The 15,530-nt window shown below is 37.1% G+C and overlaps 1 protein-coding gene across 1 annotated transcript in view; it reads left to right on the top strand.

The window, feature by feature from the left end:
• MAP3K21 (mitogen-activated protein kinase kinase kinase 21) overlaps positions 1 to 15,230 on the top strand; it is a 53,272-nt gene extending 38,042 nt beyond the window's left edge. Inside the window, exons 5-10 of the mRNA XM_032216379.1 lie at positions 191 to 431; positions 2,445 to 2,567; positions 10,050 to 10,200; positions 11,511 to 11,605; positions 13,236 to 13,991; positions 14,626 to 15,230. Of these exons, the coding sequence (XP_032072270.1) occupies positions 191 to 431; positions 2,445 to 2,567; positions 10,050 to 10,200; positions 11,511 to 11,605; positions 13,236 to 13,991; positions 14,626 to 15,020 (1,761 nt within the window). The 3' untranslated portion in view covers positions 15,021 to 15,230. The remainder of the gene's footprint in view (positions 1 to 190; positions 432 to 2,444; positions 2,568 to 10,049; positions 10,201 to 11,510; positions 11,606 to 13,235; positions 13,992 to 14,625) is intronic.
• The last annotated feature ends 300 nt before the right edge of the window (positions 15,231 to 15,530 follow it).

Consider the following 15,530-nt stretch of genomic DNA (forward strand, 5'->3'; position numbering starts at 1 on the left):
CCACCCACCCGCCCTGACATAATGTGTGACCTTCTGCACATGCATAGAGTAGAGCAGGCATGCACACGCATTCACATTTGCGAACCAGTAGTGAAGGTAAGTGAATCCCACCACTGGGCGAGATGGCCCTACTTGTTCGTCCTGAGGCAGCAGAAAGTGTTCTAACCACTACTTCCATTACAATTATTAGGAGCTGAGATCAAGAGAAGAAGAATTAACAAGAGCTGCTCTTCATCAGAAATCTCAAGAAGAGTTGCTGAAACGGCGAGAACAGCAGCTCGCAGAACGGGAGATTGACGTATTGGAACGTGAATTAAATATATTGATATTCCAGTTAAATCAAGAGAAGCCTAATGTTAAGAAGAGAAAAGGGAAATTTAAAAAAAGTCGATTAAAACTTAAAGATGGGAACAGAATTAGTCTGCCTTCAGGTTTGTTCCTTTTTCCTGCTCCTTGTCTTGAGCAGCTTTATTTAAGGCAAATAATGCATTTCCAGTGTTGGATTCAGTTGTTAACAATTGGAAAATGCCATATTAAAACCAGTAACATCATCTCAAGTAGATGTTCAGAGGGGTGTTTTCTTGGTTCAAGTGAGGAGATGCTTCTTGAAGCAGTGTGGGCCGTTCACTTCTAGAAGCAGAACCAACTGATGGTCATTCTTTAATTACAGTTCCTGTTCAGCATAGCCTCTCTACGGAAGACTCACAATTTGCCTTTTTCTTATACTACTATCACCTATATGCAGAAACCATGGGTTTGGCAAATGACATGTGACTTTTCTGGCTTTGGCAAGGGACAGGAAAAGCAAGAAGAAGCTTCAGTGTTAGGTAAAGTGCCAGGTTGAAGCAGTTAATGTTGTGTCTTTGCTTAGACCAAAATAATCACATCATCTCCATGGCCTAATGTCAAAGTGAATCTAAGTTGCCTTGTAATACACCTGATGTCATAATCTCAAATCCCCAAACAGGGAATACTATTAGGTGTGTACAAGAAATTAATAAATTCCAAAGGAATTTAGAAGTGTTGCTCATTCCATGTAGAGTTCTGATCTATTTTTAGTTATAAAAACTTCATGAAGAAATAAAGCTTATATAGCACTAGATTGAGAATAATTGCTTCAAAGTATGGCCCCATAACATGCATTTTTATAAATTTAAATGCTTCAGATCCCTTTAAGATCACCTATTAGTTGGAAAAATTAGTTCTGTTGCCTCTTTCTTATGCTTAATTGCAATTTAGAAAACATTATGAAAGTACATAAACTCAAATTTCAATGTGGCTGATGAAATTATAATTGCTTCTTTTTGATGGCATTGATATTACTTATTTATAATACTTTATAACAAGGTGCTATTATATTTTTAATTAGAAAAAGGAAAGAGATGGATTAAATCACTTCCTGCTTTATACCTATGATGTTTTATATTATATTTGGTGTCTAATTAGGAAAAGGAAAGTTTTAATTACACTCTCCTTTATTCATGTGGTGTTTCTTAGCTTCTATGGTTTTTATTAAGCTTTTGAAAAAGATGATCAGAACTATTTGAAATCAATATAAAGTAAAGAAAGAAAAAAGAAAAGAAAGAAATCAAAGCAAAAGGTGCAAGAAAAATAAAGTTGAGGAAAAATTGAACAGACAAAAAAAGTTCTCTATATCATTTATAAGTACATACATCCATGTGGTATTTCTGTGTCGTAAGTCTTTCTGTCAGCAATATCATTTCAGTAACCTATGCTATTTTATCTGTTGTGGCTTATCTTTTATCAGAATTGTTGCTATACAATTAATTATCTGTTATTTACCTTTTATACCATTGTGTACAAAAGTTTGAGAGCTGCTGCTGCTGCTATGAGCTGTTTATTAGTGCTGTTCCTATTAGATGTTTGCTATTCTGCTTATAAGAATCTAAATGTTTCTCTGGCAGAGCAGAGCTAGCTACTGAAGAAAGTCAGTTCTCTGCGGTATATACTTTGAAAAATCACATTCCATTCTTCAGTCAGATCAGAAATTTCTTGGATAATTAACCTGCCTCTAAAGGTAGTTTTGCAGAAACAATGCAATCCCAAACCACTGCCTTTGAGACAGTCTTGACTATTGCTGACTGCATGGACAAGTTTCTGCAGTTTTCTTGGCAAGATTTCAGAACTGGCTTGCTCTCGTCTCTTTCCTAGGGCTGAGCGCGACTGGCCCAAGGTCACCCAGAAGGCTTTGTGCCTAAGGCAGGACTAGAACTGGTTTAACCATTGTACCAAATTGGCTCTCCTTAAAGAGTTTATAAGTTAATGTGGTCTTTAGGCTCTTATTAGTAAAGGATTTTTCCTAGGAATGTGCTAAAATTCAACATTGTATGTGCATCTCTTAAATATAATGCAGCCAGATAGTCTGTTATTGAAATTCTATTTTGAAACATTTCAACTTAACCTGTCCTTTTTATTTATAACAGATTTTCAGCATAAAATCACGGTGCAAGCTTCCCCAAATATAGATAAGCGCAGAAGTTTACAAAGTAATAGTTCTAGTCCACCAAGTAGTCCTCCAATAATTCCTCGCCTTCGAGCTATACAATGTAAGTCTTAAAAAATGAGTACTTCTGTCCTGTTGATCTTGATATATTTTGCAACATTTTTAAAAAATCACTCTAAAAATATTTCATATTGTTAAGTGTAATCTTAAACTTGTTTGACTAGAGAAAAACTGGATTGACCACATTGTGATCTATTTCTCCAAAAAAAAACCAAATGCATTGGGTAATATCGCAGAAGGATTAAAAGAAAAAAGAAAAATTGTGTTTATTGGTTAATTTCAATGATTTTACAAATGTGTACTAATAGGATAAATGCTGGTGCTGATGCAACCTTTAATCTGAAGCTGAGCTAAACCATCACAGTGATAGTTGAATTTCAAACTAAATTAATTCTGTTTTTCTTTCATCTTTCATCTGATCTTCACTCCTGCCCCTAAATATGGTGTCCTCCCTTCACACCCACAAACCAAGAGAAAACAATTGAACTGGATGCTTAATCAAATATAGCACTTTGTATAAATGGGGGAAAGTGTGTAGACTTTCATGCTCTGTTAATCATTCTTAAGGTTTACTTTTACGTAAGTGTTATACAGTCAGTTCATGTAAATTCTTATGCCTCGTGGAAAATATAGTCTCAGTGTCTCTGATTAATATAGAAGTTTGATTGAATACATTGTATCTTGTGTCAGGAAAACATGACAAATAATAGCAGCATACAAGAAGGCTGAGTAACATGATAAATTACTGTGTTTCCCCGAAAATAAGACGGTCTTATTTTCTTTTGACCTCCGAAATAAGCGCTTGGCCTTATTTTTGGGGAGAACTTATTATTTTGGAGGTGCAAGAGGCGGCGAGCGTGGTCGCCTCATGGCTGCTGCTACTGCGTTGCAATATTTTTGGGGAGGGCTTATTTTCAGGGAAACAGGATATTAACATGAGGAAAATGAGGAAAAATTAGAATTCAGCTCTTTTTCTTTTTCTTTTCTTAAATACGGCCTTTCCCCATTGCTGAATTAAGGTATTTCCACTTGAGTTGGCACAAAATTATTCAGAGTACTCTCCATGCCCATCCCATCCTGACTCTACCATCTGTTATGACAGTCTGCCAAATAGTACTATCTTGATTTTCCCTGTTCACCACTTGATAGGCAAAGTGATTAGGTAATTTATGTGCCCTCCTGTTTCTGCATGCCAGCAACAAGTGGAAAAAACATCCATTAAATATAGCATGACCTGACCTGTCTTCTGCAGGTTTCTTTTCATGCCCATTCTTTTACACCCTATTTTGTTGTAACCCAAGTGTAATAAAATGTTTTAAAATGGGGGTTGTGACAGAAGGCAAACTACAACTATACTTAGGATTTATTTCTTTGTTCCTGCCTGTCCTTTCTTTATGTAGGATATTGATGCTAACTTCCAGCTTCTTCTACGTTTTGTTCAGGAGACAATAGGGAAGAGGATTCATTCACCATTCTGCTGCTTTATTAATACATTATTGCACTAAACCAGTAATGGCTGTGTAGCTAAACCACATAACATCACTGCCATCTGAGCATTACTGGGCCAGACTCTTTAGGGGATCCACGGGAAATGGCAACAGACATGATGTAACCAGGGAGGCAAAGTGTAATGGCTACATCAACCTGAAATGTTCAAGAAATACCTACTAGTGCTAATCATCTGATAGTATTTTTCAGTTTAATGGATGGCAAAGCACAACAGAGTTTGCACACTTCACAGCTATGGTTGGATATTGTTAGCTTAAGGGGGAAACATTTATTTATTTAATTTGTCAAACATATATGAGATAACAGGTATAAGTATAAACATGGACATGAGCACATGAAATGAATACAAATAAATGGGGACAGCAGGACAGGGAGGGTAGGCATGCTGATACACTTATGCACGTCCCTTTATAGACCTCTTAAGAATCGGGTGAAAAGGAAAAAAAAGGAGTGGGATGTGGTCCACATTATTTTACATCCGTTCAGCTGGGTGTAAAATAAATCTCACTCAAAGGATGGGCATTTTAAAAAAAGGCAGTCTTCAAGGACAGGGTAGAAAAGAAAAGATTTTCCATTCATGTTTTTGCTAGAGTTGGATGCAAATGAGAAAAGGACTGAAAGGATCAAGCTCTGGTCTCAGGGACCCACCCAGATTGGATCCTGCAACATTATCTTGAGACATGTATTCATTTGTGCAAGGAGTGAAAATATAAATATATCTTTCTGCGGGTGAGGTTGTGGATATATGTAATTTCATCCTTCACCAGAGACTTTGGACCCAAACAGAAGAGAGATTCCAGGAAGGAATTTATGAGTGTTACACAAGATTCTTCGGCCAAGAGGACATTGTCAAAGGCAGGGATTTCTGCAGTTACTCATTTCATCTACCAGCTCTGCTGATACCAGTATATTTGCACATTTGTAACTGGGCACACAATTATAGCTGTTAATTGTTGAGGTGGAAAATTTAAAATTGCTTACTTATACAGTTTTGTGCTTTGCATTTCTGTAGTATAAACAAGTGTCTTGTTGGATCAAGACATGGTCCATCAGTCAAGCATTTTGTTTCCAAAATTGGCAATCCAGAAGTTTCCTCAATTTCACAGTCAGGGGTAAATAAAGTCATGTGTTTCCCTCAGCAGAATTGATTTCTGTTGATAGAATTGGAGAGAATGATTGCTGCTCCCATGCAACTTTTCATGTTTGCTCAAACTTTCCTCCAAAAGATTGTTCAACCCCCAGAACAGATATTGAGGCAAAGCAGGCTAAAGAGAGCAAGAAGAGGAAGAAATACTGTTGTGTGAATGGACTTTTGCTCATGTAACATTCAACTCCTCCAAAGGATATATAACTGTCAAAAGTCGTCTCTGTTGACATTCTTAGTATCTTGAACTTTGAACTGTATTGATTCCAAATATGGACTTTCTGTGTTATTTTATTTACAAAGAGTTAATTGATTGCATTTGACAATTCACAAAAGAGAAATGCACACTTTCCAGTTTCTATTAGTAAAAGGATGCCAGATGTGCACTGGCAAAGGGAGATCATTACGCATAAGCATAACTGAATTGCGTCTGGAGAATTTGAAATGCTGCTTACATGTTAATGTTTTATTTCTAAAAAATTCTGCATTTGCCTTCAGAAGGGCTGGGGGGAAAAATATGTGGACAGTGTGTAGAACTTGTCCTTTCCAGCAAAGGAAAAGAAGGGAGTGTTACATTCAGCTTAAATCTCAATGTTTTCCCATTGCATTCAATCATTAATGCTGGTTAATTATTCAGTATGTTCTGTTTGAGGATAATAAATTATCACTCCTGTTTCCCAGCACTGAAAGAGGGTATTGTCTGTCAGTTTTTCAACCTGGATGTCTTGCAAACAAAAGATTATTTTCTTCACTTTGAACACCATTTTCTTAATCCTTTGTTCCCATTATCTTCTATTCCTCCAGAGTTAATAGTTAAAGCTGAAGGAGAGCTCTTCCCAACATTAAAAACTATGTACTCATTTGGGTAAAGCTGAAGCCATTTTCTTACTCATGCAGCATATTTTCTCCCCCGCTTTGAGTTGTACTGCAATCACACAATTTAAATAGTTGATACAAAATTACAAGTATCTTTTTTTTTACATTTACCAAGACTCTTTTTGTATAGATAGAAATTTCAAGAGGGGTCACATTCATCTAAAAAAAACAATTTTAAAAAATTGAAAATTAATTAATCTTTTATAATAGTTCCATACTTTTTATTAAAGGTTATGCAAAACAGATTTAAAAACTGAATTCAAAAATACATTTTAAAAAAGAAAAATATATTTAGGAATTGCAGAATGTCCCCTAAAAGAAGAAAAAAGAAATTCTAATAAGAAACTTATTTCATCCCCAGCAAGTACTATATTAACTGCATCTTCATTCCTTACCTCACACCATTTTCTATAAATTCATATTAACATCTCTAAACAGGAGACATAAAGTTCTCCTTATTAATCAGCAAAGATCCAGAAATAAATTAACAAAAATAGCTTATAAACATATGTATTCTCCTTTTCCATTTAGTCTAAGTCTCCCTCTTCCCTCTTCCTCTTCTGTCTCTTAATTAAACATTGAAAAAAAAGAATTAAAAACTATTAAACATTACCAGAAATAATAACCTCTTAGCCATCTATTACAAACTAGTCCATTATATTGTTAAACATTTCCAAAAGAAAAACAATCTAAATAACCATTAAGCATTGCTAGAAATAGTAACTCATTATTTAATCATAATTAAATAAACCGGTTTTATTTTATTTTTTCTCCTGGACTTCTTAAGTCCCATAAATAAAATTCTAATTCCTGTTTTCTTCTATACGCTTTTGTCTCTTCTCTCAAAATTCTTATCTTTATCCATGTCCACTTGCAATTTCTACGAAGTAGCTCCAGCAAATTTCTTATATTTCAATTTAAAAGAGTAATTGTCATTATCAATAAATAGGACTCTGTTTACCAAGATTATTTATTTTATTTACTTATGTTATTTATTTTATTTATTAGAAAATTAGATTGGACTCTCAGTTTCTTTCTTTCCGAGACCATGAAATGGGCAAAATAAAGTACTGTCTTTAATTCTGTCACTAAGCAAATAAGAGTTCAGGTTTCATCCTCATCCCAATCAGATTCATTTCAAAACAGAAACTACTTATCAGAATTGCTTGAAAGTCTTAGAAATGCACATGCCCTTAGGTAAATGCAAGCCATCTTCTGCATTTAGATTATTCCTGGAACTCCTAGAATTTGCAAATTTGAAAAGATCTTAGGATATACTATCATATGGTTTTCCCCCTTCTTCATTTGCTTCCTGAGGAAGGAGTCTTTGTGTCTTACTCACTGTGGCCCAACATTGATAATCTCAGATGAATAGCAAGTACTATTAGATGCCTCCAAGCAGTGAAGATTGGACTTTTTCTAAAAATATCCCACTATTTGAAAAGTCATGCCCAGCAATTGGGGAACCATAAGAACAGGGACATGAATCACAGAGGTTTTCTTAGAAAAAGTGGAATTTTATATTCACAAAGTATTTTCATTGTTTTTTGGGAGGGTGGGGGGAGGCAATGAACAATAGTCCGTCCAGCCCATTCTAGAGTTAATGCTTTCAGGAGTGTGCAGGAACTATACATTCATTTTGTGTACTCTCTGTACTTAATAGATACTAAGGTACAATCCAGAATATTTTGAAAAATGCAGCAATATATAAATTTGTCATTCTCACAATCATGTATGGGCTGTCATTATCTTCTCGCTGTCTTCAGAATTGTTTCCATTTCTGTAAATATAATAGGAGTTGTGTAGCAATGCCAAATTCAATATTTTTTTTTAAATATAGATGGTTAAACTGGCTCAAATCAAATAAATGCCTAAGGCACACGCCCCAGACTGGATAAGTGCTACAAAATCATCAGTGGAGATTTCACACTATTAAATAGCAATTAAATTATTGAGGGAAGTAGAACTCAATAATAATTAAAGTGTTGAGGGAAGTATTACAATCGTAGGATTGAGTTAATTAAAGATGGTTCCCCAAGAACTTATATATTCATTTATTTGTACTAGCTGTATCTAGCCCCTTTACTCCAGGAGCTGCAAGGCAGCATACAGTCTACTCCATCTTTCACTTTTCTTACTATAACCTTTTGGAATAGGATGGGGTTAGACAGAGTGATTGGTCATATTCATCCAGTGAATTTTTAGGTCTTAGGAAAGACTAGATCAGTGATAGTGAACCTTTTCGTCACCGAGTGCTAAAAAGAGAGCACTTCGTGTGTGTGCATGATTGCATGCCTGGGCCGCAACCAGAAAGAGGAGCTGCCCAGAAGTTATGTGCGCGCCAGAAATGAATTTCTGGTGCAACGCCGACCAGCAAGTCTTCTGTTTACTGCCGAGCATCAGTGGTGGGATACGACGGTGCCTGCTGGGAGCACCAGGTACAGTTCCGGTACAGTGCTCTGGAGGGCCCACCTGCCTGCCCGCCCTCCTTACCTGTATTTGAGCCAATCGGGGCTTATGCACACGGAGCACCTGCACGATGCTCCCCCGAGCAGCTGGAGCATCGCAGGTGGTAAGTGGTGGACGCCGGGCTCCATTGCATCATACCGGTTGCAACGGGATTTGGAACCCATCACTGCCACACATGCGCACATGCCAATCAGCTGCTCACATCATAAAATGGAAGACCAGCTCTTCCAGCTTCCAGCACTGCCACACGCACAAAGGCCAGCTGATAATCGTGTGCACATGTGCACCAGAAACCCAGAAGAGGAATGGGTGACGTCACATATGCCAGGAGACATGGCTCCACCTGCCATGTCGCTCTGCATGTCACTAACTCTCCTCAGTCCTAGAACTGTCTAATAATACTGTATACAGGTAGTCCTCGGTTAACAATCATTTGTTTAGAGACTATTCAACAGCACTGAAAAAAGGGACATAACTGTTTTTCTTATTTAAGATCATCACAGCATTCTGATGGTCACTTGATCAAAGTTCAGACGCTTGGCATCTGGCCTGTATTTACGATAGTTGCACTGCCCCAGGGTCATGTGATCACCATTTGTAACCTTCCCATCTGGCTTCCAACAAACTTAAATCAATGGGGGAAGCCAGATTCGCTTAAGGAACACATGATTCACTTAACAACTGCAGTGATTCACTGTGGCAAAAAAAGATAGTAAAATGGGGCAAAACTCACTTAACAGCTGTCTTGCTTAGCAATGGAACTTTGGGGCTTAATGGTGGTTACAAGTCAAGGACTACCTGTAATCATTCATGCGCTGTTCTCTGCCAGGCTTTGTTGAGCTATTCCTAGCATGCAATCATTGGGCTCTGATTCAGCTATTTAAGAAAAAAAATTGAAACTGGTGTTGATTTATTATCAAGCCAAAGTACACCAGGTGGATTCATGTATATTCTCTATTGTTTCTTCAGTGATTTCCAAAACTGACTCAAGTACAGCTAACGGACAAAGAAACAGTATATATGTGTACCAGCAAGATGTAGATATCACAAGTGAATATGAACTTCCCTGTGGAGTTCAGACAAAAGGCAAGCTGGTATTCACTAATACAAGGTGTTGGTTGGTTGGATTTCTTAGCTAAATTTGTATAAAGTGATCAGCTGAATACTTACTTGGATATCCATTCCAGCGATTTCAGATTAACAGAAATATTATATTTGCATATTAAATCTAGACTTTTCTCATTAAAGACATTATTTCAGTTATATCTAATGAAAGTATTCAGAAATAATAGCTTATCTGAATTCATCTAAAAACAAAGAAAAATTAAAAGCATGAAAAAAAAATCACTATCTGTTGATTGACTTTCTTTTCTTACCTTCTTACCTTGGTAGATTCATTCTTTGCCTGCTTCATTTGATCATCTTCTTACCTGCTCTTTGGAAGAGAAAATTGTCTCTACAGTGGTTCTGTAATCTTAGGGTAAGGTAGATGCCGAATTCTTGTTGAGATCTTTTCTCTTTTTCCAGTAACCTCAGATGAGAGTAATCGAACGTGGGGAAGAAGCACAGCTTATCACCAGGAAGAATTTGAAGAGGTGAAAAGAAGCTTTAAAAAGAAAGGTTGTACTTGGGGACCAAACTCAGTTCAAACAAAAGAGCGTGCAGACTGCAAAGAGAGGTATGGTTGATGGGCACCGTGAGAATAGACAATACAGTGTGAATATGAAGAATTACTAGATATTTTGCTTCTTAGGAAGTTTAACAGTATGTAGATTGGATGGGAGACAATGAAAAATCACACAACTGTGAAGACACTGAAATAAATACTGTAGAGCTGCATGAATGGACAAGTCAAAAAGTACAATTGTGTATGCTGGACTGAATATTCATGAATTCTTTGTGTCAAAATATGCAGATTCAATAAGGCAACGTATTGAGTTGAAAATTTGAGGACTGAGATTTAAACCTAATCTCTTTCTCAGCTTTGTATCCCAAATATTTAAGATCATCCCCTACAAAATGGAGCAAAACAGATGTAGCAGAGATTTAGGGAAGGAGTATATCAAAGTCTATCTCTTTAGTTTGGAAGAGAGAATCTTGGCTAGAGAAAGTATGACAACTTAGATTTCAACGTTCCGAGTCTATTATGAGCTTGCACAAGCCTCTGCTTGTTCACAGACTATCCAGTTCCCATTGCTAGGGGAAATCTCTCTTTACGTGCAGTTCCAGGGCATGGGCAGCAGAGTTGAAATATTGTTAGTAGGAGGGAGGAATGTGCAGAGTTCCTCATTCATAGAAGTGTTCTGGGAGCATGTTATTTTGCACACCATATTCAATAACAAAGCAAACTAGTGGGCACCTCTGTGCTTCCTTCCATGGGAGTAAAAAAGCAATGATTGTGTTATTGTAATTTATGTCGTCAAAATTGGAGGTAGGAATAGAAACCTGGGTGTTTTTTAAAAACACCCCTACTTCTTACTAAATGCAAACATGAATTATACTAGCACAAAATTACAGGATGAAAAGAGTCAATTATCTAAGGCTGTCCCACGGCAGTTTGCTTTTTCTGGGTAAAGTTATTGTTAGAAGAAATTGAGAACTATCAATTACATTAAAGTCCTGCAGCTTAACTATGATTCTGAAAAAGAAATAAGCTTATCCTTATTATATTTTCTTACAAGTTAGGAAAAAAATACATTCAAACTCCAGATAATACAACTGATAGAACAACTTTGCATCTGGGGAAAAAAAACTTTTCCTAAATTAACACATATTGAAAAATTGTGATGTTTGTTTAAATATGGCAGGCTTACAATCAGCCTGTGGCTTAGATAATTAGTCCTATAAAGTAGGTAGCAAAGGCTCAATATATTCTGTTGTGCAGGAAAAAACACATTTGCATTCTTCATTTTATTTAGCATGCCATTAGAATCATATTTGTATAAAAAGAGTAATGCTTCTTATAATTAAGAGTTCCTCTGATTTCAGAATAAGACCTCTCTCAGACGGTGGTAGTCCTTGGTCAGCACTTCTGATGAAGAATCATAAAGGTGTCCCATTAGCTTCTTTGTTCATGGACCAAGGTAGGTGTTGAAAAATAGTTATTTTCAGGGCCCAGAAGAGAAGAGCGCTTAAATGCTTAAGGGGCCATAAGCTGTAAATCATAACTTCTAAATAGCATTGGCATGATTTTTTTTAGTGAGCTACCAACATCCCTGCCCACTACTAAAATTTGGCAGCAAATATATGTAAATCTTTTGTTTAAATATTTTGTTTATTTATATATAACATTAATGTATTAAAGATATACAGTATGTCCTGTTTAAAATTTGATCCTACTCATTTCTCCATTTGATCCTGCCTACTTTTTATGGACTTGATGTCTGCTTGGATACAGAGTTCATTGTGGCACATAATACTGAAATGCAGTTTTCAGTCTGGGGAAGCCCTATGTTAGACTTGACTGTTTTGAAACAGGACATCAAGGTTTCTCATATACTGAAAACATTTAGCAGGGCAGGAGATGTATCAACTTGAATTCCCCAGTACTAACTGCATTGCCATTCTGAGCAATTCCACATTTTACAAGGGAAGACAATCTAAGGTCCTCTTATGCTGATGCATGAGGGTTATATCCAGCGGTGTAATCCTCTGAAGTCTGCTACCGGTTTGGTGAGCCTGCTACTGAGCGTGTGCTTTGTGCGCATGCACATCCGAGGAACACATGCACAACACTAAAAAAGGAACATTTTGAAGCCTTCCAAGTCCGAAAAGGTAAGTAGAACAGTGAGGGGGGAGAATCTGCTGTGGCACATGATTTAGATTAGCTAGAAAGCAGGAAATCCGATGATTCTAGCTAATATAAACCGCTGTCACAGCTGATCGTCACCCAGCTGATTTTCAGAAATACCGGTTTGCCTGAACATGTAGCATTTTTTACTACCGGTTCAGGTGAACTGGTCCAAACCGGTAGCATTTAAACCTGGTTACATCCAATGGTATCCTTCTGTTAGTGTAACTGACATTGGTGGATCAAATTCCTACCCACTTCCATGGTGCCCCAATGCTGTGCTGGAGGATTGGGAGATTTCTTTAGATCAGATTTAGAAGGCATCAGAGAAATATTAGGAAGTTCTAGTTGTATCAAGACAATTCTGTTAGCTCAAGGTAGAATTTAGATCTATTCCATATTTATTAAATATGCCTTCTCTCCCCTAAAATATATTTGGTGCTTATAAGAGTGATTGTAGACAATATTTTATCTTGTCATATGCTCTCAGCAGTAAATTCAGATCCAGGTAGTCCTATCCTGAATCTGAGGTCCTTCTAATGGAACAGTTGAAAATAAACCTATACATACTAATTATTTTGGACACAAAAATCAAGTGAGATAATTGTTTAAATGTTTTATTCAATTGACATTCATAAAAATGGAGGTGGATTGTGGATAAAGGAGAAACAGTGTTGTTTCACAGCAAAGAAAAAAATTCTGAAAAATCTACCGTGTGGTTTTTAAGTTATTATCTTGCTTGCTTTTCACTAGTCAGGAATTTTGTATTACTGTGTGATATAATAAACTGTTCTTTTTATTTAAGAAGTATATCCTGATTGTACCATTGCCATGCTATCTATAATTTCATATTGGTCATTTAAAATACTTTTAACTTCTGAATATAATATATAAACACATCAATACATTTTGCATTTGTACAGAACAGAAACTTTCCCCTGAAGGCCTTGATCCTAAGCGACCAAAGCAGTTAAAATTGCCAAATCAGGCTTATATTGATCTACCCCTTTGGAAGGATGACCAAGAACTGCAGTCTGCAGAACAGGACAGCTTTGAAGGAAATTCTGCAAATTCTGCAAATAGCACTCCACAAATGACCCCAACAAATAGTATCAGCAGAACGTTACAGAAAAAGAAAACGGACACTGTATTGTACGGTTGTGCTGTCCTTCTAGCCTCTATAGCTATAGGCTTAGATATTAGGGAGCCAAACAGATTGCAAAGTGGGGATGAAATGTTGCCTAAGGAGGAAAAGAAGAAACGTGACAGCCTGTTTCAGCGAGCGTCGAAGTTTCGGAGAAGTGCAAGCCCTGTGAGATTGCAGCCTAAGAGAGAGGAGGCGTGTGTCCCTTCATCAGCTCCAGGTGCAAGTACGGTGAACCTCCTGTCCATATCTTCCATTTCTACTAAATGCCTCCTTCAGCCTGACCTTGAGGATGCAACTATGAGCACAGCGCCTGGCAGTGAAGACGTTCCCATTGAACCTTTTTTGCCTGGAAGTCAGACAGGCAAACAAGAACAACTAGACAAAGTTGATCGGACTGTCTGTCCTGATTTGCCATCCCCCAGTCTTCCTTTGAAGCAAGAACCTCAATGTGCAGCCGGTGCCATTTCTTCAAAAGTCAAAGTGTGGGGTCATAGGCGGACCAGGTCAGATGGAAATGCGTGTCATTCCATAAGTGAGTAAAGTGATATTTTTGGTGGGTGAGAGAGAGGGTTCAGTCTGATGAATAACAAAAACAATATTGTAGCTCATAAGCGTCAGGCAGAAAAGAAACAGTGGGAATTATTAGGATTGAAAAATAGCTGACGTAATCATGTTTCAACTTCAATATTTCACGGTAGAAACTTAAGAGCCGTGGTGGCACAGTGGTTAGGATGCAGTATTGCAGGTTAATTCTGCTGACTGCCGGCTGCCAGCACTTCGGCAGTTTGATTCTCATCAGCTCAGGGTTGACTTCCATCCTTCCAAGGTTGGTAAAATGAGGACTCAGATTTTTGGGGGCAACATGCTGATTCTGTAAACCACTTTAAAGGGCTTTAAAGCACTGTGAAGCAGTATATAAGTTTAAGTGCTATTGGTGTTGCTATTAATATAGCAGTTGATTAGAAAGACTCCAGTCTCTAAATTCCAATGCGTATTTTCTCTCAGAGAAGACAAGCTAGGGGGAAAAACACAGTGTGAGGCAGAGGGGCCGAGCTCTTAGAATGGTTCAGTATCTTCTTGTGGAATTAATGTATATGTTATTTTCTATGTAGCAGCACTGTAACTCTGCTTTATATTTCTCTTCGATGTCTTTCTCTTCCACTCAGCTAATGGAATTTCTAATGAAACTCTTGGGAATCTCCACGCATCTGCTACGCCACAAACAAACTTTCAAAATGACCTTTCACCAGGGAAGCAAGAAATTGTCAATATTATTCCAAGACCTCGACCTTCTTCTTTAAGAAGCAGATTGGATCCCTGGCTGGCTATTTCTCAAAATATAAATCCAAACCCTTTTGAAACGGGTAATTTAGAGGCCAACAGAGATTCAAAGGCTGAGTCACTGACTGATACCAAGGAGAGAACTAAATTCCACATGACGTCTTTATTGGATATGGACGTGGAAGGTCAGAATAGTGACTGTACGGTACCTTTGTGTAGGATGAAGAGTAAAGCAGGTCGGCCATCAATATATGAACTGGAGAGAGAATTCTTGTCTTAAGTGCCTTGGAATTTTTAGCCTGTTTTAAGAATAAACTTTTATGCTGCTCTTTTCTAAATGTTGTGATCAGTAGAGTTTGATATCATGCTAGATGGATGAAATATTACAGGCAATGATCACTGTAATCCCGTAGGTAGTTTTATTGATTCTACCATCGCTATCCTGAATGAATACACATATGTGGATGTCAATAAAGTTTTTCATAATTTTGATTTTTCATTCTTTTTTGCCAAATGTCCAGCTACCTTATTTAATTAATTTTCTCACCAACCATTTGAACTGCAATACATTAAAATCCCATTGCACTGAAAAGATGTTTTTCTACAGAGAGAATTCCATTCTGAACTGTGGTTTTCTTGAGACACCCTTGTAAAATTGTATTACCTTTAATACTACAAGAGTTGCCAATCACATTTGGCCAATATTCGTTGGAAACGGCACAGTTCAACTTTAGGATGGTTTGTCAAAATCAAAATGAATGTTATGCTAATTTTGACAAAGTAGTAACTT

The sequence above is a fragment of the Thamnophis elegans genome, chromosome 4 (assembly GCF_009769535.1).
Source record: "Thamnophis elegans isolate rThaEle1 chromosome 4, rThaEle1.pri, whole genome shotgun sequence".
Taxonomy (NCBI): Eukaryota; Metazoa; Chordata; class Lepidosauria; order Squamata; family Colubridae; genus Thamnophis; species Thamnophis elegans.